Source organism: Manacus vitellinus, unplaced genomic scaffold (assembly GCF_001715985.3).
Source record: "Manacus vitellinus isolate BGI_N305 unplaced genomic scaffold, ASM171598v3 scaffold_6_pilon, whole genome shotgun sequence".
NCBI classification, from domain to species: Eukaryota; Metazoa; Chordata; class Aves; order Passeriformes; family Pipridae; genus Manacus; species Manacus vitellinus.
In genome coordinates this window covers 31,157,718-31,185,261 of record NW_021940750.1, presented here as the reverse complement: position 1 = coordinate 31,185,261, position 27,544 = coordinate 31,157,718, and the positions used below count along the sequence as shown (strand labels likewise).

At 42.5% G+C, this 27,544-nt stretch overlaps 1 protein-coding gene across 9 annotated transcripts in view; it reads right to left on the bottom strand.

The window, feature by feature from the left end:
- The window catches only part of EML1 (EMAP like 1), a 125,451-nt gene extending 98,589 nt beyond the window's left edge, over positions 1-26,862 (bottom strand). For all 9 annotated transcript variants that reach the window (XM_018082540.2, XM_018082541.2, XM_018082545.3 and 6 more), the window contains exon 1: positions 26,657-26,862. In XM_018082540.2, coding sequence (XP_017938029.1) covers positions 26,657-26,684 — 28 coding nt within the window. In that variant the 5' untranslated portion in view covers positions 26,685-26,862. The remainder of the gene's footprint in view (positions 1-26,656) is intronic.
- Between the last annotated feature and the right edge of the window lie 682 nt (positions 26,863-27,544).

Here is a 27,544-nt window from a genome sequence, read left to right as displayed (position 1 = left end):
CTCTAAGGACAGCAAAACCAATTAGGTGATGTCATTAATCTTCTGGTTTGTAAAGGACTGTTTCTTAAGCAATACTGAAAGAAGGGCAATAAAACAGGAATGACCAAAGGATCCACTATAAGGGATGAACTGGTCATTCCTTGACAGAGAATTTGCAGCAGGAGCCTGAAATATTGACAGCAGCCTCAATGTGCCCTCAGACTTCCATCCCAACTGAGATGCTCTGCGGCAATCATTAATTTGAGGATTGGAGATTCAGTCCAGCTTTCAGTCACTGATTAGGTTTATGTCTTTTCGTAGGTCGAGGCTTCCGTGAAACTGATTTGGAGTCAAATATTTTTATTATGGCCCAGGGATCTTCAGATCTTTGGAAAATACTAAATGCTTAATGTCCTATGTAAAGTAGCATTTGAAGGATTCACAAATTTTAAAGTTTTCCCTTTGACCTGACAAAATGTGAACTATCCCATTAGAAGGAAGTCTATAAGAAATAAGCATTGCAAAATCTATATAACTGACCTGTTCTGAGATTTGGGAGAAAAAATTCCCTTATTCACTGGTTTGGACAATACGCAGTTTTCCATCTTAAATTCTGAAGATGTTTCTGATGCTTACAAAAGGGTCAAAATTGGCCCACAGCAGAAAAGGATCTTCCTTCCATTTGCCTCATAAATTTTATTTTAAAAAGAAGAGAAACAGAAAGGTTTTTTTAAAGGGTAATGACCAGCTATAACAAATGCATACAAAGCAGACATGAACAGAACAACAAAAACCATGGCTTCCACACCATGGTTGATGGAATTTATGGAAAAAGAACATCTGTGACATTGGCAAGGTCTCCATGAGGACATTGAATAGGAGATAGTGAATTTGTGCCTGAAAATTGTGTGCATAGGTCTGGTAAAAATGTTCCACTGGGATGTTGAAAGAAAAACTTGGCAAGAGTAAGATCATTAAAACCCTACTGCATAGAAGCCCTCATTCAAAATGTAATAATATGTATCAGGATTTTCACTATTATTAGGAGAAAAAATATTCTAGCTGTAATAGGGATCTTCCCATCAGTAGTTCTGTCTGAATAAGTGTTTCACGGCAGAGACCTCATAATCAGTGACATTACTTAAAACTCTTTTCCTGGGGATGTTCTTGGATAAAATAAAATCTCTTCCCTAATTTTGTGTACTGTAGGAGTTCAAATGAGGTGACGTGCTCAGGCTGGTAGTACAGCTCCATTCCAGAGGGACGATGTCATGGTGCTCCCTTGCACCCTGCTAGAGAAGCAAGGCTTTGTGGGGCAGGGCTTTCCAGCTTCCTTCCCACCCCAGTCAGCTGAGCACTTTTTCGGAATGCAATGACACACTGCTGCATCCATCTATGAACAAAGGATGCTGAAAAGAGACACGGCAGAAGCATCTAAGGAGAATATGAAAGAAACTTGAACTTTGGCAAGGAGATTTGAGTAAGAAAAATGGATGGGATGATAATGTTTGAGTCAGTGCCGATAGTGTGACAGTGTGATCGCATTTAGGGGTTGGTACAGCTAAATATCGATGCACATAAGCCTAGAAAGTGTAATGTGGAGAATTTAATCAGCCAAAAAGAGTAAATAAATGTACCAGGGAATGTTCCTACATGGTATCATCTACGTGTCAGAAGGGCAATGAAAACAACAGGAAACGTGCTTAAGAAAAAGCTGTCAAATTAGGCCCATAATATATAAATACATAAAGCATGCTTGTTTTAATATCTTCAAATGACAGACGGATCTAGAGAAATATTCTGAAAAATGCTTTAACACGAGCCTATGTTTCTAGAAGACCTTCCAGACTATAAAATGAAAATATTTCTCTTTCACTGTTTGGTTCTGACAACTGTATTCAGTGATTGTAAGAGGAAGAAATGATAAAATTTTTTTCCTAAGTAGGCATTATATTGAACGTTATGATTTCTTGGCAAAAAGAAAATTTTGTATGTAGGCAGTTCTATTTCAGTAGACTAGCTAGCTTAATGCTACTTTTCCTTTTTAAAATTAGGCCAACTTTATCCTTACTGATTAGGGCAACCAACCTTTCTAAAGTGCAAATATACCTACAGTACCATGCTACAAGCACAAGGCTGTGTAAGGCCAGACAGTAAATGTAAAACTGTGCAAAAGCAATGCAAAAGAAGGGTAGTAAATGCAAATCCAGTCATGCTTGCAGGTTTCGCATGGACAAGGTAGGAGGTGGGAACAGGTAACCTTGGCTCGTCTTCTGTAGCTAATGTTTGTTGTAGAAACAATATAGCAACAAACACAGCATCACAGATATTAGCTCTGTGCAAATAAACTTATATTAAAAACAGCATTTGGTGTTCAGGGGAACCAAATCAATACTTCAATGCTGTAGTGAATGCCACAGTAAAAACAGCTGTGATTCAAAGCCAGGTTGCTTCATAAAAAAATCACTGCACACAAACAATTACAGCCCATCTAGTTCATATATCTTTGTTACCCTACTGAAAATGTGTGTTTCAGAAATAACTTATGAGGGAAGATATATGCATGTCCATAGTGACTACTGCTTCACAAGTCCAGTTGTTGTAAAGCTGGAAGATCTTGGAGAATAACAAAAAAAATGTAGTAATGGCAACTGCTTCTAAGCATTATGTGGCAAAGCAGAGCCCAGACTTTGTTCTGGAAACACTGTGTTAGCTCTTTGTTGATCACCTCATTGGTATGGCCACTGCTGATTTCCTTGGCAATTAGCTCTGGGTCTGTTTTAGGAACAGAGTAACCGGCGTCCCGAAATACATGTATTTATGGAAAAGTCTTCTATGTTTTAGTTTGGATATATGTGGTGCTATTTAAAGGTTTACTGGGTTCTTTTTTTTCAGATTGCGAGCACAACAATGGAAATATTTGTTCCTTGGCTTGCACACGCATTTGGTGCTATATGTATGGAATATGGACACAAATGAAAAATCTGGCTTACATCACCAGAGATATGTCATCTTAAAATCAGAGGAAGAGAACAGACCCCACATAAATATGGGAAATCCTGGTAATTTTCACATACCTATTTTACTTCCTATTTACAGCAAATTACCAGTAAGATATCTGCTCACCACGTCTTTTCTAAGAAGCTGGAGCTTCAGCTGTGGTGGCAGCTTGTCCTCTTCAGAGGTACCATCTCAATCTCTTGCTACCATCCCACAGTACCCAATGTCACCCTGAGGGACGTAAAAAAAAAATCATCCCTTAAAATGTTTTGGAAGATGATACCAGTCTGAAGCAGATAGTACAGGTCTGCCCCTGCCATGTCCCTAGGGAAGGTATCACCTCAGGCCCCGTTTTGGAGGGAACACAGGTGCAGTGCTCAGAAAACTGAATATTGGTGCCCCAGCAAGTCAAGACAGACACAATCCCCTTGCTTCAGGCACACAGCTGTCAAGGGAGTAAATAGGAAGATGAGAGAGACTACAGTCTAAAGTACATCCCACAGAGTCAGTGTCCTTAGAGCATGAGCAGCTGGTTAATCTGATTAAAGAAGATGGAAAAACATCTTGAGGATGGTGTGGCCGGGAGGTGAACATCAGTGTGCAATAAAGGCCAGCTAAGTGCCTGGGTGCACGAATGGCTCAGTGTCAACGCCAGAAGATGTGCAGGAGGCAGCTCAGCATGGCCATTCCCTGCACAGCTTTGTCCCCAAAAGCCACTGTCCCCACCTCTCCCAGGTGCCCTGCAAGCTGGGGGTTCCTGTCCCACACGTGCTGGGCAATGTGAACTCCAGCAGTATGATAAAAATAGCATCATTTATCCACATCTAGCTATCTTATCTCTTTATTTTGAGCAAAGAAGAACCCATGAGGATGAAGTTGTCACACAATCTATTATAGACTACAAGCAATATGTGACCCAGGACCTTCTCAAAGATTTTTGTTAGAAAGAAAAAGTATCTGCTCTTCCACAAACCCTGGAATTCGATCTCCCAGCTGGATTGTGTCAGATGGCTTCAGGGATCTCACTGTACTTCTGTCTTTCGATAGATCCTGGATGTCTGACACAGCACTATGCTTGGTTTGTGCCGGTATAAAATGTATTGGCTCCTTAACGGATCTCCTCCATCTTCAGTGTGCCTATTCCACAAGACCAAGCATGACATTTTGGTGAAGTTCTCTCTGAATGAAACAGCCAGCTCCAACAGTGTCTTTCAACCTGGGCTGTCTCAGCTGCTCACAGTTAATGAGTCATATGCTACAAAGTACAGCATTGGGACTGTCAGAAGGAGGTTGAACCTGTTCTCTCTGTGCAGAGCACAGGTTTGATACATGCATAACACAGATAATACCCCTTGCTGCTGAGATGCCCACTCCCATACTTGGGCAGCTTTGTGGGATCAAGTGAAGGCAGGGGCTTCTGAGGGCATTGGCAGTGCACAGCCCTCACTAACAGCACCTCCCAGGGTCACACCTGCAGCCCACCAAGTCACTGCCCGTTGCTGACAGCACAGGTCCCTGTACTCTGGGACAGGGGAGCTGCTATTTCTGGGGTGGGGTAGAAATGCAACACATTCTCCTGTTTTAAATCTGCTTTGGGGGTATGCTGCCAAAATTTACAATGTTGGGAGAAAGAATACAGCTATTTAATCTACATAGATTAGTCTCTGCGTGAACTCCAATCCTAGATTTTCTTGGCTAGATCTCAGGATGAGGATTACTTTTGTTAGTTAATGAGTAACATGAAAAGATCTACAAGTTGACTACTTAGGAAAATAAAATATATTTAAAATTACTTTTATTGATAACTTATCTTGGGTTTTTTTCCTTATTGACTGAAAGTAGTTATATATAATGTCAAGTTAGTAAGCAACAAATCCTTTCTTATTAAAGTTACTTAAACCATTAATGGCATTATAGATTGCTTTAGATTTGTAGTCCTTTTTTACTGCCATCTGTCTACTTTTCAGTTTGTACCAAAGGAAAAGGAAAGATATTTTCTGCTCTAAACTCACACTAAACTACTTACCATGAACAGGTAATACTTAAAAAGAAAATATGAACAAAACAATTTTTCTTGCTATAGTATAGTATTTAAAATCAGACTATATGGAAAAAGACCCTGTCTCACAGTAACAATCCAGACCACAGAAAACATCATTGTACTATCTGAGTCTACTTACTACTTAACATCAAGCCCCCATCACAATTAAGGAAAATTAATTACTTTGTAGATTAAGTTAAAATCCCAGCTGTTATAAAATATAAGGTAATCATCATTTCAAGAGCAACATGAATTAAGTAATGGAAGAAATAAATGACCTGCACAGAACTCTGGTGCTCCACTGTGGTCTGCCTGAGCTGGTTCCTCAGGGATGGACTTCATGTTCCTCAGGGATGCCCCTGGAGCAGCTGGTGGGTTATGTCCAGGATTCAAAGGGCTCTGCATGAGAGGCAGCTGAGTGCCTTCTCTTCTTTTTATTTATGTGGATGTTACAATGGCAGCAGACAGCAATGCATAGACACTAAATTAATTAAGCTGTTTTTAAGCCACAGCATTAAGGTGATGTCATAAGAACATGCTTAGGACGGCAAGGTCACTGGAAAGGGAGAGTACGTGTCCTGCAATAAAAGACTTTGTAGTTTGGAGGGCTTGTGTTGGATGCCTTATGTGAATTTGTCAACCCCCTTTTTTTTTCAAACTGGGCACCACCTGGAGAAGTACTCTTTCTACCCACTGAAATATCTAACAGCATCTCTGATTTAAACAGGAGAGGAGCTGTTACACCTGCTTCAGCTCTGAGCAGTACACATTATACACTCAGAAATGCATAAATTAGACATATTTGCAAACACACAGAACTGGGAAAATATTTTGATGCAAGATTACATAGTTCATGTAATATATGCCAGACTGAGTTTGTGTTTGCACACAAGCATGCTCAGAGAGGCACATGTTGGGCAATCAGAAATCTGCTCAGCTTACTGCTTCCATTGACATGGCATTGCACTGCCCTTTTGCATTAATAGTTTGATTATATTGTACCAATGAGCCTGAGATTTTTTCCTCTATTTCTTAAGTAATTAGTTTTGTAAAAATCAAACCCAGCAACAATTAGTTTGCATTTTCTTCATCGTCTTACAAAACGCCAAAAACTTCCAAAAAAGAAAGACTTTAACAGAAGAAATAAAGCAGATGCTGAGGCCTTGCAAGCTCTTAATGATGCTATTGCTTCACTGTGAAATATTTTAACTAGGAAATGTTGAGTGTCTGAACAGCAGCCATAATCCTCTCATACAGAAGTCTTTTCTAAGGCTCGTACAGAGTAAGTGCAAGCCTGTGTCTTCAGTGCTAATGGGATCAGCTGAAGTGAGTAATGCTTTGTGTATGCTAAGGCTGTGATCCTGTACACGTGGTAAGAAGATGGCAGTGTTGGTTTTTCTAAGCAGTCAGTCCCACACGAGGTGAAGTGAGTCAGAGAATTCGACATGGATGAGCAGCTCTCAGAAAGGACCTTTTGTTCCTCATCTCCAGTCTCTAACAGTCACAGTGGAATTGTCTCTACCATCTACCTATTAGCATCAACATCACTGGGGCTGTTTGTGTGAGAAACACTTGTACATATAAACAAAGGTCACACAAGGAGACTCTTAAATCAGGATACTTTTTTTGTACCAAGCTTAAAATGACCATACTGATGACCCACCACTGCCTCCCAAAAGGAAAAACTGGAGGCAGCTAGAGACACAGATGGGGATCAATTTGTCACTGAGAGCTTTACAGTAACAATTATTTATCCTCGTCTGCAGTTTTTCTACAAGCAACTGAAGAGAAACATTTCTATTCACTGTGTGACAGTCTTCTACCCTTTCTTTGGCTGTTACTTGTAATTGCAGCAAGAATAATATCCTGAGGGCTTTACGCTGATCTGCTGGATTTGAACACCAGCCTCTCAACTTACAGCCTCTATATCCCCCACTGCCAGACAAGTACACACTGTTTCTGCTATCCAATAAAAGCTCGGGAAACAAGCTTAGACCTGCATAGATTTTACCACCAATTGCATGCAAGGAATTGAATGCAAAATCCACTTGGTAATCATGCAAAAGCAGAAGGTAGATGAAATAGCTCTGTTTCCCTCTTGATGCCACAGGGCACATTTTGTCCCAGTTTGTGGGTGATACAGCAGAGCTGCAGGCAGTGAGCCGTGCGGGGTCTGACGCTGAGCAGCGCGTGCCAAGGAGTGGATGCGCTCTCTTAAGTGTTCCTTCTTGTAGCAACTCAGCACTTCTGAGTGCTCAGAGGTTATGTACTAGTTATGCTTCAATGGTGCAGAAAAGCATTTTCCATTCAAAGTGAATAGTCATCAGAGTAATGGAGAAAATTGTTAAGTGCTGTCAATGGAGACATGTTCGCTTTTTTTATCGATGTGTTAATGGAATGCCCTGCCACAAATCATAAGGGTTTTGCAGCCCATTACTTACAGATGGTGAATATAATGACAAAACCAAATATTGTGTTACCCCCTGGTTCCTATTGTTGGGCTAAACTATTGGATTAAACCATGATCCTTAGAGCTGAAGTCAAAGGATTTTGCCCAGAGCAATGATTAGGATATCAGAAGATGAAATCTCCCTGATCCTCACAGAGGAACTGAGTTGAAGCATGGGAGTGGAGGGTGTCAGCACAAAGGGTGCCTGAGGACTCCTATTCTACCTACCAGATGATGATGTATGTTGGGAGGGAACTACTACTGCGTGAAGACACACACACTCATACACTCACCTATAAGTACATATATATATAGGTATGTGTGTATATATATATATATATGTCTGTAGGATCTACTGCACAGTCAAAAAAAAGGCACTCTGACTCCTACCCACCCATACAAGGAAGTTCAGCATTGCTCTGTATGGATTTTTAGTAGCTACTTTAACAGTTTTCTTGAGGTAAAAGGGAAAAGAAATGTAGACACTGCTGCTAAAAATAGCCAGTTATGCCCTGGATGATTTGTTTGTTGGTGAATAGTGCCCATAAGTGCCTCTATCTAAACATTCTGTTCTCTGGCTCAGTATCTTCTGTGCCAGCTTGTATACGTCTCTCCAGTCTTCCTTAGTCTGTTTTCCTATGGGTTATATCTTCTTTAGCTAAATATATTAGGACAGTTTATTTATCTCCCTCCATGGCAGCAAGACTGATGTATGATTTCCTCCTGCTGTAAGAATTTCATAAATAAATCACTGTCTATTATTTCCCTGTGAGCATATAACATTGCCAAAAAAAAAAGACCCAAACAAAACTAAAACCAAGGAATCACCCCCTTCTTAGGTTAGATGTATTGGAACAATAACAGAAACATGAATATGCTATAAACTTCAGTGGCAAACCTCTTTGCATTGCTCTGATTTATGCAAGTAATAAATAATTGCACTGAATGACTTCTAGAGGTACAGCTAAGGAAGGTTTCATGTGAGAAGGAAAGCTTCATGTGATTTAACTACCCAGCCCCCAAACATATACACTCAGGGTGATGACCAGGTTTTAAATCACAGTTCTGTAAATTACCATAGATTGGGAGGAAATTAAATTGGGCTCTTTGGTGACATCCTTTTAGTTCAAGTGATGGTTTATGAATGTGTAACTGAGCTTATTGATAAGCATTTTGAACCTGAAATGGGCTCTGTTTGAAGCTGTTGGATTTTTTTATTATCTGTTACAATATCACTATATTCCTGGAACTATGCCATATTTTTTGTAAGCAAACTCTACCCATCACTAACAACCTGAGGAAAAATGAGGGAACAAAATGCTTCTTTAGTTGCCCAGTGGGCTTTATGTCTGCTCCAATGCAAAGGGCAGGTAAATTGGAGGTGTTTAGCTGAGAAGGCAGTGCAACGAGTATATGTTGCTTTTACTCATGCAAGCCCTAAACACAGAGGAGCCAAAACCTGCTTTTCCTCCAGAGTATTTCTGCAGCTGCCCATGGCTGAATCAGGCCTTTCCTGGACAGAAACCACCACTCACTACTCGGTGTGCCTATGAACACTATCTTCAGAGGGAATGAAACTGGAATTCTGTGATTAATGGTACTTTACATTTTCCTTCTTTCTTTTTCTTTCTTTCTTTCTTTCTTTTTCTTTCTTTCTTTCTTTCTTTTTCTTTCTTTCTTTCTGTCTTTCTTTCTTTCTTTCTTTCTGTCTTTCTTTCTTTCTTCTTCTTTCTTTCTTTCTTTCTTCTTCTTTCTTTCTTTCTTTTTCTGTCTTTCTTTCTTTCTTTCTTTCTTTCTTTCTTCTTCTTTCTTTCTTTCTTTTTCTGTCTGTCTTTCTTTCTTTCTTTCTTTCTTTCTTTCTTTCTTTCTTTCTCTCTTTCATTCTAAGTTTGGCATTGTTGGGGGGATTTGCTGGTAACTAATAAAATATAGCTGATTTTAACTTTTGCTGAGGTATTTAAGTTGCAGTAGGATAAACTGGGGAATAATAGATGAATCCTTTGGGCAGCGATACTTAGTTCATAGAACCATAGAATTGTTTGGATTGGAAGGAATCTTAGTTACTAACTATTTAGTCTCTTCAGTTTAGACAAGTCACATAAACAGATTTTTATGCACTTTTTTTAAAAAACTAAATAATACTTTCTCAGTACATTCACTGGTGTTGTTTGGCAGTCATCTCTTTCATTTTTCCCTGTAAACACAATCTGTCTTTGTTAGAAAACATTGTTACCACTGATGAAGGCAGTGATTTCTTTAAGCTGCACATAATACTACATGTCCTTATTGGAGCACGAGAGATACCAGCATATTTGTCTTCCCATTTGTAAAAGTTTCCCCAAACACTTCCCCTTCCAACAGCATGTTTATGATCCATACTGCACATGCTTAGAGTACACATATCATGTTAAAAGGGGGTAAAATGGCAAAGTTGTGATTTATCCCTGTTTTCCCTCAAGAGTCGGGGCATGCACAGTTCCACACTCAAAGTGAAAAGCTGCTGGTTCCCAGCAGCCAAAAAGCACAGCAAGACTCAAGTGTTGTGGCTCCCTCTGAATGAGTAAGCAGTTGAAAATAATACCCCTTACATTTTCTTTGGCAACAGGGTTTATAGACAATATTTATCCGTCTTTTTAAATTTTCTATGAACCAACTAGTGTAAGATCACAGCAAACAACTGGAATACAGACTCCAGTTTGTAGTACTGTAGCTGACTCCATCTCCAATGGACCAGCTTTGAAATGCTGGTAAATGAATCCATGAGATATTCTGCTCTCTTCTGTAGTGGATTTTGCAGCTAGTGTTTCTCTTTTTATGTAATCTCAGCCTATCTTGGTCCCACTCTTAATGCTCCTCACTATCAGCCAAGGCATTAATCTCAAGACTGGGTCCTAAATCCGTTCCTGGAAAGGAGATGGAAGTAGGTATCAGTGATATTTTTCAGTTCAAGCAGTACATGCCATAAAGATTACACTTGTACAAGACACAACAGGACAAAGATACACTTGTCAGCTGGTGCATGTTTGGATCAAAAAACTTAAAAGAAAATAATAGATGAGACCTTGAGATTTTAGGAACATAAGTTCAGTTCTGACAGCTCCCTGAAATCAATGGAAGTATGAGGAATGAGAGAGACTCAGAGTAAATATTTCCAGACAGGACTGCAAACTACCTCCAGACATCCTGCAAGTGATAATTTCTGCTTGTAGCAATGACACATAGCGCTGCTCAGTGGCCTTCAGGGGTTCGTGCTTATTCAGTGATGAGCACTTGGAGTACATCTCCTGCAAGAGACACTCTGGGATTGATTTCCAGGTGGTGAAGTAGCAGGCTGTCCCACTGGAGAGCATTAGGAGGAAAGGGCAACAGCTGGGCAGAAGGAGCATTATCATCCAGTGCTGCAGGCCAGTCAAGTAGGGCTGGAGCTTGACAGGGGACCAGCAGTCCTTCCTTTCTAAATGCTTCTCCACACAATCTGTTCACAACATCCCAGCCCAGTCAGTTAGGATGCCCTCTGACAGAGGATTGAATCCTCTCAAGAGGCTGAAGTACAAGCACCAGTGCTTATCTGCTCATCAGTGTCAAAACTCAGGTGTTTGTGTGTACACACAGAAGAGGCAAGTTGGGCTGAAGGGTCTGAACTAGCATTATATCAAAGTTCCAGCACTCATGGTAGAATCTGAGACTCAGGTACCCAAACCTTTGTGCTCCCTAGATCCTCAAATCTCTGTGGGCTTTAAATGACTTAACAGCCAGTGATTCACTTGTAAACCATGAAAGACCTCGGAGCCTAAATTCCAGCCATCCTGTGAGATCATGGTTGGAACAGAGGCCAGCTGGGCCACCCTTTGCCACTGACTGGAGCAAGGTCTAAGTATCTATAAAAATTGGCCTCTGCCCTTATTCAGGGAAACCTTCCTTTCATTTTGCATACTTTATATCTGAGTAGGGGCACAAAAAAACACAAACCAAAACCCAAACAAGGATCGAATTCATTAACTATTAATACTATTCATTACTAGTATTTCAACAGTAGCATTTGTGTGCATGAACTTCATTACAAATGAAAATATATCCGTCCTTCCCATGTCTTTTGAGCTCATTTATATGCAACATAGCTTGTCAAGAGATGGCAAACAAAAGATCTGGGAGGATGAGGATTTACTCTGAATAAGCTGATAGATACAAATGATTCTGAATCATATTGGAATTAAGTAACTTAGTGCCACTAATGCCACTGGCACTGCTATAGCCTTGACACTGGTAAGGGACTTAATCTAGGAGGCTCTTTTAATTTCTCAGAGGCTCCTAATGGTTAATTTTCTATTCCTTTTCCTTTTTTTGTTTCTCTTTCTTTGGGATTTGTCAGATAGAAAGGTTGATGTGTGAAAGGATCTAATCTAGGCTATGCTTGTGTTATGGCAGGCAGGAGATGGAGGAACAAAAGGGGAGCAGGACAGAAAAAATATCTTGCAGTTCAGATGGGCCACTAATATTTGCTAATTTCAATAAATATGATACTGCACAGAAGCTCCTAATGAGCTTATATAAAGCATTTCAATGGGATGCTGTCAGGTTAAACACTGTGTTCAAAAATATAAATGTCCTTAATAATTTCAGATTAAAACAGAATGAAGTCTGACTACCCTATTAATTTTCCCCCCTCTTTGCGTCAGAATCTGAATGGTATTTCACACAGCTCGGCCACTGAAAACAGATGGGGCTTTATTCTGCTGCTCTCAGGCAGGAGCACACCTGGATCACACCAGAGAGGACAGTGCATGGATGTGCCAGGCAGTGCTGGAGATGCAGCTGCAGAGATGCAGAGGGGCCATGCTGTGTCCTGGCTCACCAGACTGCCTGGGCAGCTCGTGTGAGCTTTGGCCCAGCTTCAGGCTCCAAGTCAGCAGCTCTGGGGCTTGCATGAGGGTTGTTGCCCTGAGACAGGAGCTCTGGGGCAAGAATGAGGGGTTTCACCCCAGGACAGCAGCTCTGGGGCTTGCAGGAGGTTTTTTCCTGGGTGGTAATGGGACTGTTGCAGCTCCATCAGACCCAGCCCAGGGGTCCTCACATGCCACTGGATCGCACTGTGCAGCTTCATTTTCTTCTTTTAGAGCATGACTTAAATGTTTCCATGTTTAGATTACAGGCCTTTCAGAGCAGAGTTTAAATCCAGAGCAGTGACTGTGTTGAGTTTAACTGAAACTGAAGGAAAGAGCCTGTGGAAACTGCTTCACAAAGAAGTTTTGTAAATAGTGGCTTGATACTATGGTGATGGGTTCCTAGAACTGCCGACTCCATTTTTCTGTCTATTCAATTCTTTATTTTTCTTCCAAACATGCAGATTTTAGTCCTCTCCTACATGGCAGTGTTGACTGTACATTTCTATGCATCCAACAAGTGCCAAGGAAATCAAACTTGGAGAATAGCAATGCTGGATCTACTTCTCGGCCACATCTCTCACAGAAAGTGTTGGAGACAGCCAAATGCCTTTCCCTGCCTTGGTATCTCTAGAGGCCTCTGGATGTACTCATTTACTCTGGGTTTGGGTAAACCACAAAGGATGGTCCAAATCTGAGAAGAGTGAGAGTACAATGTTTGAACAAGAAAATCCACTCACAAACTGAAGGGCTCAGGTATGTGGCACATAGCTGAGGTCATGTCCTCTGCTGTTCACATCATCTGCCTGCTGAAGGCTCCCCTTGGTGCTGACCCTGCAGTCCTGCAGTCCACCTTTTCACCAGGATGAGCCCAAGGATGCTGCCTGCTCTAAGAGGAGCTGGACTGTGCTGGCAGCTTGGGCTTTGCCTGTGGATTACAGATGTCTGATCCCAAAAGTCCCTGGGCTTCAGGCCACGATCACCATGTTCTGGTAGGAGTGGCCGGCCTCTAGCATTGGAAGAATCTGGGTGTATCTATCCACATTTACTAGAAAGACACTGCAGCAAATAACAGTGGGCTTCTGCATTTGCTATCTAGTAAATTCTCCTCTCCCAGGTGGAAATATACTCTGCTTCTTTTATGCTGAAGAAGAGAAAAGAAATGCTTCCAAATAACCCACAGTCTGGATGGCTTCAACAGAAGCAAGAACAAGCACTTAGAGTGTGATAGAAGGATTACTGTTGTCACATAGCATTATCTGCAGGAGGACAAGCCCCATGTGCTGAGAGCTTTGTAAACATTTCAGACTACTTAGGGAATCTGCAACACAAGCTGAAATGTTTGAAAACATATTTTTCCTAACCCATACATTTCCAAATGAGTATGGACAAATTCAGGACTGGAACAAATCCAGTGAACATGTTGAACTACCATTAGGGAAGAGCAGAGGCAATTGTTTTGTGCTATCCTCTCCCTCCTGGAATGATGCAATATCTCCTAAATTCACTGAGAGGGGAAAAAAAAAAAAGAAAAAAAGCCTATGCAATGTAATAAGGTTGAAAGTTTCTTTGGATTTGCTCAGCCTGGGCACAAGCCTGTGTCAGCTATACATGCAGTCTCCTGGCCCAGCCGATGGAGCAATTGAGTATGTTTTCTGTTTACTTCTTTTTCCAATCTCTTCTGTAAGCCAAAGATAAAGCCAATACAGCTCCAGCTGTACTTTTGAACCCATGTTTAAATGGGGTGGAAATAAATCTTAATGAGATTGTCCAGCCCTATTACCTTAAGTAGTATACCTCGAATGAACCCTGCTAAAGACTGTAATTCCCTTCTGAGATTTCAGTGGCATGGGCAAGTGGCTCATATTTCACTATTGTAGTTTGTGTCATCATTGGATGCTTGGTAGAATTCCACAAATATCACATAAGAATTGGAGAAACTCACCTTTTTTAAAGATGTGGAAATAGTAGAAGATGTTTTCCCCTAATAAACACAAAAAATTTACTGCAAGCAGAAAATTACTTGGCATTTCTACTTCATGGGTATTTGGATGTAAAAACTTTACTCTCATAAATTCTTATAATTGGTATTTTGATGCTTCCTATTTCATCTCTGGATAAAATGAAGGTATTTTCCCAAGACTTGCTGGTGGGCAGAACAGGGAAGGTAGCAGCAGATGGGCAGGACTTGAAGAACTGAGAAAAGGCCAGAGAGGTCTCAGACTGAGTGTCTCCAGGGAGAACCGCACTGCGGCAGAGACATCACTTATTTAGGATCTCTTGAGAACCACAGACACAGTTGAAGAGAGAAAATATTTAAGTGTTTGCCTTAGGTAACATGCAAGAAAGAAAGAGGTGATCCCAAATCTCTGGAAACTCACAGCAGCGTCCTTCAGGGCAGAGGGCATATGCCCTTCACATGAAGGGCATGTGAAGCTCTAGTAGGTAGCAAGAAAAAAATTAGTCTTTCTAGACTAAACTCACTTGGCTGTGCAGCAAATGGTATTTTTAGCTCACATTGTGCCCACAGCAGTCAACGACTAACCCACAAAATGAAGGTCCAGAGGAGAAGCATCTCCTCCTTGTCTAAATTTAGCATAAGGCCTTGAAAGTACAGAGAAGGCAGCCAAGCATCATCAGTAGCCAGAGAATTTAGACAAGGAAGATAACTCAGTTCTGCTAAGTGGCTTTTGGGAAGTAGTGGAAGGAGAAACAGGGATCTAATAACGTTTTACTGAAACGAAGTTAACCAGCTCTGGGCAGAAGCCTAGGGCTATCTCTGACTGTAGTCAGGGCTCATTCCTGCTGATTTTTCACACCTTTTATAGATATTTGGTATTGGATCAACACAGAGAGAAATTTGAGTACGTGGGCTCATCAGATACTATGAACTATTGAGAGGAGAGTTCTGGGACTCATTGCAAGTAATGAGTGACTTTGTACAGGAGAACAAAATCAAGCCTGGAGAAGATGCACTGGAGGGTGGCTGCCAAGCTGCATTCACTCCTGGGCATTCTCCAGGACTCTGATTTGTGAGCAGGCTGGCCTGAGGTAAGGCCCTGTGTCAAGTAGTGGAAAATAAATTTGACCTCCCTGTGCTGCCTCTTCACTACAAACAGCTCCATTTGGGTTAATTCCCAAGAACGCAGGCACTCCAGGTGGCAAAGACCAGATGTTCAGGCAGGCTTGGGGCCATGCTGGGATGGACTCACACTACAACCTTGTCTCACTCACACTACGGCCTTGTCTTGCTCTTTGCGTTGACTCATTAAAGCATCCAGCTGCCTCTAGTTCTCCTCTGTCCCTCAAGGCAGCTTAATTAACAAGGCAGATTGTCAATTGAGCAATCACCTTGGAACAAGGAAATCTTTAAAGATTTGGCACCATTATCTAGGATAACCCAGCTGCTGAATTTCATTAGGAAAAGGAAGCAAATGCAAATGCTCAACTTGGAGGCACATTTCTGTGGGAGAAAGTAAAATTAATTTAGTGAAACTGAGTATTTTCTAAGCCTGTATCTCCCCCTTGGACATAATGGAGATGTTCAGCTCCTGGCTAACGTTGTCTCATAGCCCTGGAGCACGTTGGGGTGCTCCTCTGCCTCCTTTCCCCTGCAGGGACACCTGACCTCAGGAACAAGTGACGTGTGGCACAGGAGCACATGTGCTGCTCCTGGAACTGCCTTTGTCCTGCTGAACTTCCAATGGCAGCATGAAGCAGGGAGATGCTCTTGCTCAGGGTCTGATAATCTCTCTTTATCCCCAGATCTCAAGATGGTGCTGAACCCTGTACTGTAGGACCAGTGAGGGTCCTACAGTAGTCAGTGAGACTCACTATGCCTCAACAAAAATGTGGCATCCAGTCACTTTTCAGTTATAGTCTCCTTCCAGTACACTGGGACAAGAGTGAAGAGCTGTCTTCTTACTCCCCCACTTTATAGGACGTCAGAGTAGGCAGGGAGTAGTAAAGGACAGAAAAAAGACCCTTCAGCTATTTTATGTGCCAGGATGCTCCCCAAAGATCTGAAGAAACCAAATAATTCTAGGAGAGGAGTTTGCTGAGAAAACAAACACTCCTCCTGTGAAAAACTGTGAGCAGATTGAATGCTTTCCCTGGAGTTTTCCAATTTTTTCATTAAATGACTCAAAATGAAAACATACAGAAATGTGGTTGGTGTTTAAAAAGATGGTTTTTGTTAGAGAAATATTATTCTCCATCCTACACGTGTGGGAACTGCGTTCCTCAGCCTGCCATATCTCTTCCAGACACTACACATTCTTTTCACTTTCCCACATGATGCTTCTCCCTGAGCCTTAGATGTTTAAATACCTGACCAAAACACCTTTGAAAAAAAATCCTCACTCTTCAGTGTCATAACAAGACCCATATGCTGCTGGCTGGGGGAAGATAGGCAGTGCCTAGGCATCTTGACAATCACCAAAAACCCATGACCCAAGAAAGCTGGCTTTGTAAAAAAAAATAAAATCTTATGAGGCTCATGATAAACATCAAAGAGTTGGCAGCACTAAGACGAATCAAACAGTTTAGGTGAGATTTTCCAGAGAAATTGCTTCCATTTCATCAATGCACTGTCTGTTATGCCTGAATATACCATTTGGAATTTATGATAGATGCAGGAAATAGTAGTTTCCTTCTCAAAATCCTTTACACATGTGGTCCATATGCCTGCAGCACAAAGGGATTGAGATCTCATGCCTAAGTCAGATGAGTGTCAGAAGGCCCACTGACTCTTGTAGCAACAGGATGTCTCAGAGACAAGCAGCCTCTATCAGAGGTGCCTGTGTGTAAGGCTATCAACACTGCAGAGCATCTCCAAACAACTGGTGAAGTATCAAGTTATTATTATAACAACTATACTTATTGCTAGACCTCTTGTTAAGAAGTGTCAGAGTATTTTGCATTTTATGACATATGTGTTTCCAATACGCTGTTTATCATAACATCACAGCTTCACCCACTGGAAACACTGAACATGATAAAGAATGCCATTCCAGGAAGATCACGGGCAATTCAGGTTGTTAGCTTGAAAAGTTCTACTGGGAACTGGATTGCATGTGTGTCTCAGCTGCACAGCAGGTCTTGAAGGGTTGGTACACACAGCAACTGTAGAAATCAAGTTTTTCCTAAGTTGTCACTGGTGGTACAATCCCTGTCTCCTCATATTGGACCAGAGACCACAGATCTGACTTGTAGACATGCCCAGTGCTCTCAGCTGCCAATGAAGTTTGGATATTTGAAATACAGTGCTGTGCTGGGTGCTCTGAAAGAAGAGCTCTTTGGCATCTCCGACTACACACCCACAGCAGTGGGAACTAGTTTTGGTTTAATCTTGCTGTGCCTCAGTCCCTCACATATAAACTCTGAATAACACCACACACAGGGCTCTGTGTGTAACTTACTGCTGAGTCATATCTAGCAATGTTTCAGCAGGGGAAATACAAAACATTCATTAAGTTTTAGTTCGGTGCAAATATAAATATGTTTCTCTGAGCAATCATGCTGGGACAAAGTATGACTAATTGCCCAGTGCTTCCCACGCACCACAACAGTGCTTCCTGGTGGGGCCTCACCCAATAAACCTCCCCAGCCACACAGCAGAGGGTTCAGGCTGCCAGTCTAACGAGAACTGAGCTGACCCACCCAAATGAGCTGACCTATGGGTCAGGGGAATAAAGATATTTCTGAGATTTTTAAGAGTTGTGATCCAAATTCATTCGACTGAATGGAAAAGCTCCTCTTGATTCCAAGGGGTCTAGATCACACTCCCAAAGTCCCTCCTTCCCCAAGAAAGTGGGAGATGTGCGAATTATAAGTTTAACCTGAAGTCAGGTCCTTCATAATTCCTGTTCTATGATTAAGCACAACCTGAGACCCTCAGCTTGCTGTCACCTTTTAGATTTTTGAATTTCTGTGGAAAATTACTCAGGTGTTCAGATATTGCACACAGGACAGTTTTTGCATGCTTTTACTTCCTCTTCAGACAAGTTGTCTGCCTACAGGAGTTTTCACCCAACCCTTCAGGGTTCGGGCTGGAGACCCCTTGCCTGAGATTGGGCTGTCAGCTGGGGTTTGACACATTTGCATAACATATGGAGCTTCTGGAGTGCAGGGTCATTCTCTCATCAGAGCTTCCGTGGAGAAGCAGGAGAGACCATGCCCATCCAGCTGAACTAGGAGAGCTGCTACTCACACAAACATGCCCCAGCCAACAGGCCAGGGGTTCCCCTCTCACGACTGGTTCACCAGCAAGGATTTCACCATATTCACAGTAACTATGTTAGTTACTGGGAAGTGTTCTGGGTGCACTGTGTGATTGAGGGTTGCTGGCAAAGCCCGATCATATCCTGCAGTTCCACAAAGAGCACATCACAAAGGCTTAGTGTGCACATGTATATTTACCTGCAAAATAGGTGACAACCACATGAAATGCCAAGTTGGAAATTAGTGTCTATGGATTTATGAGGGGATTTTGAACCTAAATCTCTCCAAACTCTTAATTTCATGCCCTCATGCTACTGAGGGTGAAAGTGGGTGAAAGTGTGTGCTCTCCCAAGAAGCACTTAAATGTGGAAACTTGAGCCATGCAAACGATGCTGAGAGAAGTGATGGGGTGTTGGGGGTTCCTGCCTGGACAGTGTGGAGGAGCTTCCTGAGATGAAGAAGCCATTGGCACCTCTCTGAAATGCTCCCTGTTATCTGTGATGGAAACAACATTGTACTTCCCAAAGCATTCTTGGAATTTGTTGTGACTCCTCAAGGGCCACAGCCAGTTTACCGAGCCCAGTTTGGAGTCGTTTGATCGAGAGTGTGCAGAGACAGCCTTTTTTTTTCCAAAAGCAATTTCTGTGATTGACAGACTGTGTGTGGAACCAAAGAGCAGCTCTTACCAGTCCCCATGTGCCCCACTGACTCAACTGTGACTTCAGCTGCTCCATGAAACCCAGGACTCCTTTGGGGAACTGGTAATGGGCACTATTAACATGTCCATGACTAGCACTTGGAGCTTGTCAGGAGCCCATTCCTGTGCCCCATATTTTCTTTCCCACAAGGAAGAAAGCATTTGGAGGATTTGCCAGTCTTTTATGTGAGTTTTAGAGGAGGCTCGAGATCTAAGGTAATCCTGAATGTTACGAATTTAACTGTGCAAACAATCAGTGTGTGGTGAGGGAGCTGATCACAGACTGTAAGGAAAGAAATAACAGGGACAGAGAACCAGCTGAATATGCTGAATATGGAGATGAGAGACTGGGCACTCACCAGGTTTTTGGGAGGGCAAACTGGGCATTTAGTTTGCAGTCTGAATGGCAAAGGAAGGGAAGGTGGCCCCACCCTCTAAATTACTGCCTGTAAAACAGGTCTGCAGCAAGAGAGGGCTCCAGACATTGTCAAATGCAATTATGGCTTCTAAATGCTGATGGCTGAACACAGAATATGTTGGAAATGCTGCAGATGTTACGAGGGATGGAAGAAAACGGGAGAAAAAACACATTGGTTGTTTTTTGCATGCCTTAAGTTACTGTAAATATCGTGGAATAAGTGTTCAGAAATGTGCTGTACAGCCTGTGCAAGTGCTCTTGCTTACAGACTCTGGGACAAACTACAGCTTCCAAATATTTCTTTCTGCAGATAAGGAAAATCCTCCCATTGGGGGATGGTGGGGGGAGGAGGGGAGGAGCACTTGAGAAATACGTAGCATCTTCTGTATTTCCTTAACTAGATCCTTAACCAGCATCCCAGCTGCAAACATTCATGCTAACTTTAACTGTCTCTGCTACCTGCCTGAAAAAGCTCTCCTCCTTCAGCCTGAAAGATCTCTCCTCCTCAAAGAAAGAAAAACAAACAGCAACAAACCAACCAACCAAACCAAACAAAAAAAAAAAAAAAAAAAAGGAAAGAAATCCTGTGCTATATTCCCAGATGACTTCAACACATTCCTGCAAATGTAGACTTCTGAAAAGAGTGTTGATGTCTCTGCTAGCTCAAATAGCCTCACTTGGAGCCTCCGTAGCACATAGCACACATACTCACATTCTGCTTCAGAAACACAGTGAGGAGGCCTAGCCCCTGCCTGCCAGCCAGGTAGTGCAGTCCACAGAAGGAAACCTCACCTGCTGCTTTAATTGCAGAGGCTGGAGATGAAGCCTAACCCTGTGCTTATGCCCAGGACTCCCCTGGAATACCATCAGCTCCCACCAAACCACCACCAAGCCCTAGGGGCAGGGCATCTATGTCAGAGGACGAAAATGGAGCTGGCAGAAGAGTTTGCCTTTTTCTGAATTCCAGAGGCTGCAAATTTTTAACCCAGTTGAAAGAAATAACTTTGTGAGTAGTGGAGGGGGTTGTACTACACAGTTACAGGTACACTAAGTTTGCTTAAGGTAGGCTAAACCCTTGTTACAAACAAGCCTGGCTGCAACAGAAAGCAACTTCTTTCGTCTTTGCTTTTGATGACAAAGAACCAGCTTTGCCATCCATGGCATTTTACCCAAGTGTAAACGGGGAGTTGCTCCATGCCCTCCAGCTCTCTACCATTTCTGTCCCTTTTCCAGCACTGAAGCAACTGCTGAGTGGATTGGGGAGGCCTCAGACTTCTCCCAAGTGGAAAAGCCCTTTTTCCCCAATAAAAGATCTAAGAAGGTGAAAGGTAAGAGACTATGGTCAGGCCATGCAGCCCCATTGGCTTTGAAAGCCCTGTTTGAAGGTGGCAATCCCTCCTCAGCAGGAAACCCTTTAACCCAGGCTCAGGTGAAGCAGGTGAAGCAGGTGAAGGCTGTACCCAGGCAATTTTAACCCTTTATGAACTGTTGGCTGAATATTTTGGCTCATGGGGATATCTTAAAATGGTACATGGGCAGAGAGGGCTTTCCAGGCATGTGTCTGGCAGGCTCCCAACCTGGTATCTCCATGGGGTTTGTTTGTCACCATACATCTGCTTCTGGGTTTTTTCTGGGGCACCAGGGTCACTCATTTTTCCTTGTGGGCTTTCCTGATCTTCATGTTCAAAAAACTCTGTAAAGCCTTAAATAATAACGATTACTTCATCCTAATCGGTGTTTGCCTCCTGAATGCCCAGTCTCCACTGTTCAAGGCGCTGCCTGGACACGCTTCCCCCATGCTTGAGGACAGGCTGACAGCCCAAGTGAGCAGAGAGCTCTTGGAAATGAGGGGAGAGCGGGAGGGAGCCACGTGGGCTGCAGGAAATTCCCTGGGATTTCAGCCAAACCAGATGACACTGCTTCATGGATAGGATGCTCTCCTATGGGAAGTCACATGCAGAGAGATGAAGTCTTTCACAGTGAGTCTGGTTCAATCAGTGGCTGAAGGAGGAGCACAGTCCACTAATAGAAAAAATGCTTCACTGAAAGGGTTGTCAAGCAATGAAACTGGCTGCCCAGGGAAGTGGCTGAGTCACCACCCCTGGAGGTGACTCCTATACCTTAACAAAGGTAGTGTCAAGTTTACAGTTGAATCTGATAATTTTAAGGATCTGTTCCAACCTAAATGATTCTATGATTCTAAATAGGGTAAATGCTGGCACTCAGAAATGCTCCTTTCTTGAGGATTTACACTAACCATCAGCCATTTTTACCTTCCTTCTCTAAAATGTTTGACTCAGCCATGTCCATTGCAGCTGCAGAACATCTTTAAGTGACTCTTAACATGTATCAAGTTAGCCAAGAGCAAAGCTGTACTCGTAGACCTTCAGATGAAATCTCTGGACATACTTCAGGTGATCTGCAGTGGCACCTAACTCCAGTGACCTGAGCAAGGCTGCTCAGCTTCAGTGACAGTGCTGGGGCAGTAGTCATTCACAGACACTCTTCTTCCAGGCTTCACCCCGTTCTATCCCAAATATATGGGTTGTTTTTTTGTTTCTTTCTAAGGGTAGTGACTGCAAGATTGCTTCTGCTTCACTGTGCAAAGCTGGCTCTGCAGGCATGGGAGGCCCAGCACCCTGGGCTCATGTTGCCCTGGCTGGGGGATGCTCTTGGGGAGCTCCGAGCATGCAAGCCAGTGCTGGTGGGTTTGGTGCAGTCAGAAGTCGTCATTCATCCTGCAGACTGCTCTCAAGATGCTATGACACACTATTGGCTTTCTGTGGCAAGTAATTGGGTTGATATGCTGGAAAAACCTTCCCACTTCCCTGCTTATCCCAGAGCACTAACTGCAGTCTGCACAACCGCTCTGCAAGGTAATTTCAGGGTGTTGCCTTTTGCTTAGGATCTTCCCCTGCAAACTGTAATATTCACTGGGACAAATGTCACATGGCAACACTAGTGTCTAAGTAAAGACCTTTTATTTAAGGTCTAGTCTGCAAAACAGAACTGGTGGTCCAGGCCTATGGGAAACATAGTTAACTGCAAAAATATAGATATTTCTTACCAAATCTGATGAAATACTAATTTAAAGCATAGTCCTATTCTAAAATGAATACATGAAAGTGGGGCAATTTTATTGGGCAGGAGTACTGCTTGTGCATGTGCTGAGTCATGGAGTTTTGTTACAGAAATGTACGTGTGCCATATTTTATTCCCAGCATCTGTTTAGAAACAGCTCCGTGTGGGAGCTGGAGGTCTTGCTCACTAACAGCCTCTCTGGCTGAGATAAATGGACTCCCCATGACACTGCAGAATATGTGTTGAATTTCAGGAAGTCTAAATTCCATAGGTTTCTGGGATATCCTGATTCTGAAAACACTAATTTTAGCAAATTGGCTCCAGCCTGTCTTAAAGACATGTTTGAAATATATAATTTTAGGTTTGAAAGGAAGTATTTAGCTAGAGGGTCAGGAACATACTTCAGATGAATGGTCTTTTTTCCTCCTCTATTGAAATAAGGCCAACAAAAGTTTGGGAGGAAATTTAAGGAAATTCAGTTAGATTCTCATGCCACCTGCTGCAGAACAAGACACATCAATTCTGTCTCTTCCCTTCTTAAACTGCTACAGTAAATAATAGAGAAAGTATATATGTATGAGACTCCTGGTGTCCTTCTTCAGTAATATATTCTTCATCTGTTACAGGTGAATACCCTGTGTTATTGCAACAGTCATGTTATCCACAAAAAGTTACCCATGCTATTCAGTCTGTGGCTGAAAGGAGAAAATAAGGAAAGAGGCACTTTAAGAACCTTTGCATGACTTCAGAGGTTTTTCTGAAGTCTAAAGGATTTTGTTAAGAACCAGAACCATTATGACTCATATATCCCTAATCAAAATGCTGGGTGCATGAAAAGCTGTTCAGTTGTTCAGAGACTGAACTATGTCCCCTTACAAGAGAAAAATAATACACACTAGAGGAAGCACTTAAATAATTGATGTGCTTTTCTTTTATCTGCATGTAGGAGTGACAGGAAATCCATGTAGCTGGCACTAATGGATAGCATCAGTATGTCAATAATTACTAATGAGGAAGAAATAGAAGTGCATTTGTCCTGAAGTGACTGATCTTTCTTTCTTTCTTCTTTATCTCCTTGTGTTACAATGGGAAATTAATAGTGTAAATTTTAGAATTCTGCTCACTAATACATCATTTTGATAGCGATGCTTTCAAAAGCCTTTTTTGGTATGAATTCAGTCCAAAATGACTGTACACTTGCTTACACGTAATCCACATTCTGCAATCCAAGATCCTTTCTTTGTGTCTTCTGCACTACAGTCAGACAACAAAATAAAACTTTGTTTTCATCGAATGTTTAATTTTCCATTCCACATCAGTGAAAGAGTGCAACCATGATGGAATTAAACACAAACCAGAAATTTAAAAACACCCAATGCTTTCACCGTGAAAAATTGCATAACCATTTTCGGCATAGAAATAGGATACTCTTACTGAATAAAGCTTCTTATTAAAAAATTATTGGTGTATCAACCCGTTCATATCCAGTTTTTAATTCAAAGATTGCATTCAGCCGTTCCCCCCCAAGTTGCTTGTCCGAGGGAACAATTACGCAGCTGTTCCTGCTGCATTCTTGTGTAGGCTGAAAGCAGCCTAAAAAACTCTGGCATTAATTTCCTGTAACTGCAAAGTGCAGTTCTCCAGGTTGTTTGTGAGGCATAGAGGTTACCGAAGCAATACATAGACCTGACACTAATATTGTGCTTTGGCTAAATTTATTTATATCTGCGTGCATGTGTACACACGGGCGCATGCATACGGCTGTACAGTTTGTGTTATAAGCAGGGCGCTGGATTCCAGCCACATCGCAGTGCTAATGATACCTGTCACTGCACCAACTTTTTTGCAGCTATATTATCTGGCTGGATTCGAAACCAAGGATTTTGAAAGTACAGCACCAGCCTTATTAAGCTCATTGGGTTCAGCAAAGGGGTATTTCTGCACTGATGGACACTAATCAGTGTTTTAGCAAGTTCAATGATGATTTTTTGCAACCCTTTTCATGCAGATTTTACTGCTAAAGTTTTAAACTTTGACCTAGCTAGTCAAAGAGCAATAGCCACGAAGAGAATTACGTCAAAATACATAACATGAATAACAAGCTGTCAGCAACTGGTTCACTAAGATTGCCTAAAAACTGCAATGGAGTACCATCATTTCTCTCTCCAGTGCTGGTTTTGTGTATATTTGTATATGTTTGCATCCACACATCTATGCAAAGAGGAACAGAGTAATATGCAAGATCCATGCAGCAGGTGTGCATTGGGACTGGTTGGTTGTGCCTGGCATGGGACAGGGGGAGCCCTGCTGCCCAGGAATGGGGCTGGAGGCAGGGCCAGCTCTGGCTGGGGTGTCATAGGAGGATGATTAGAGGAACAGAAAGAAACAAACTTTTCCTCTGTGTATGCTGGCACGTTTCTAATCACATTCACATCTAAACATCACTTCATCTTTACTTTTCATTCCTGTTCATAGCAAACTGCTTCCTTCCCTCAAATCTTGCATCCAGCCATGAATGCTTTTCTGGAGGAAAACTCCTTGGTCCTTTCAGCAGCAAAGGTAATTGAGATATCAGTAACTTCTGCACACAAGATGCCATGCAGGCTCAGTATCAGTTTCATCATTGATATCAGATGCCAGCTAAATACTGTCACTGTCACCCTGAAATATCCCACCCTCAACTCAGAGTGCTTAATAAGCAAACTGGGGTCAGGCCTTTAAAATCAAAGCCTGGAGAAGGGAAACTTTGCTGGTTAACAGATCAGCCTTTTGAGAAGGTAAGCGGGAAATATTCATCTTCGTCTCTCCTCTGTGCAACAGCACAGGGAATTGTGCATGGTGCAGCTCACTCTGCACCATATACATAATTTATGTTTTTCCACTCTGGTTATGAGTGTGCAGCTTTGGACTTGGGATTATTTTTTTCATAAAATGGAAGCAGAGAGAGGAGGAGAAAAGATAAACAGGAGAAAAGAAGGCAGCAGCCTTCTTCTTCTCCAGCCCCACTTTTTAGCCCAGAACCTCATCTTTGACACACAGCCTTCACAGATGAGTGAAATCTGAGTGCTACACAGTATATGTGTGTATATACACATACATGAAAAGAGAAATGCCTGCCTTGGCAAAAGGAAAAAAAAAAATAAAATATGTTTCCAATGGTTCACCTCTTTATCAGTAAAATGCCTTGGCAGACAATTAGACTAGCATTTTGACAAGAGTTTCCTTTTGTACAGGCAGTCTAGAGAGGGTTCATAATTCCTATAGGAGTTTAAAAAAAAACCAGCTGAGAAATATGCTTCTTGCTGATGTGCTCTTCTGCTCAGTGAAGTTTGACATATACAGCCCTGAGAGCTAGTAAAGGACTTCTTCCCAGATATAGGCAAAACACGTAAGGCACTTATTTTGAAAACAAGGTACATTTCTATTTCCTTTCAGCAAATAACCCCTCTGCATTACGTTTATCTGCCCTTGCTGCGTCCGTTACTGTCCAGGAAGGTTTATCAAGGAGCAAACAGGATACATACACAGCGCCTGGTCCTGCAGGACCCATCCCCAGAAACTCTCCATAGTGAGCTTGAGAATACGCACATCGATACCATCATCTCTCCGGACACCGACACTTCAGACCATCTGTCTGAATTAATGAGCCCTTCCTCCTACCCAGCCTCTGTGCCTTTAGAGAAAATCCAGGCATTACCAGCCACACCACCCCTCCACCACCGACTCGTAAGGCACCGCACCAGGGTCTGCAGTGGTTTCAGGGAGTTTCTCCTTTCCCTGCTGCGGCTCCGGCTCCCTTCAAAAGCAAGCAGCTTCGCGTGTGACTTTGCAATCTGAGAATGTGAACTAGTCGGCAGGACACTGGGGTAAATATAAATCTGGCGCTTACCCACAGGCAGTCCCTCGCAGTCTGACATCGTGAGAGAAGTCCTCCTCACCGGGGGCTTAGGAAAACCACTGCAGGACCGCAACACGGGTCCTTCTGTTTGCAAAGGCAAGGGGGAAGAAATATCTAACAGTTTGTAGCCACCCTTCTCTTGCACTCTACATCTACCCACCCAGAGAGCTGTAGCAACAGTCCCGTCCCTGCCTTCTCATTATGGGATGTAAAGATAAGAATGTGCTTTTGTGCCAAAAGAGTGTGCTATTGGTGGATAAATTTGTTGTCATCCCTCCCCTTCGCAGAGTTTCCTCTTTAATGTCACAGAGGCACATTACCCTGTCGGAAAGGCCATCGAATATTTATGAAACGGCTTTTAAGAGCTAAGCTGCAAATCTGCGCTGGAAAACCGAGCTAATTGCTGTGCGGTGGGGCTGGTGGTGGGAGCAGCACCGGAGGGCTCTCCTGCCTCCCGGGGGGCTGCGGGGGGAGGTGGTGGGCTGGGGGATAGGCTCTGACATCTCGCTCTGTACCTGCTCGTTTTGCAGATTAAGTAAGGGTTTGGGTATAAACCCTCACTGTTGGAAACGGGGGGCAGAAGCCTGTGTCTATCTCTTTAAGGGGGAAGGAAAAAAAAAGATCTTTTGTTTATATTGTAATATCTGAGAAATTTTTCTGTGACACTGTTACTAAAGGCTGTATCATGGTTTCTAATAATATTGTGAGCGCGTATTTCTCTGTGGCTGCGTGATTTTTCTTGCTCAAAACAAGCCACTTTAATGATACTTTAGTGGCTGTTCCTACAACTTATTTTTTTTTAATCTTTGGAAATGTTCATGTGGGATTTGCTTTGTATGAGATTCCCAGAGTGGTCCAGTCAGTAGAGAGTACCCCTGC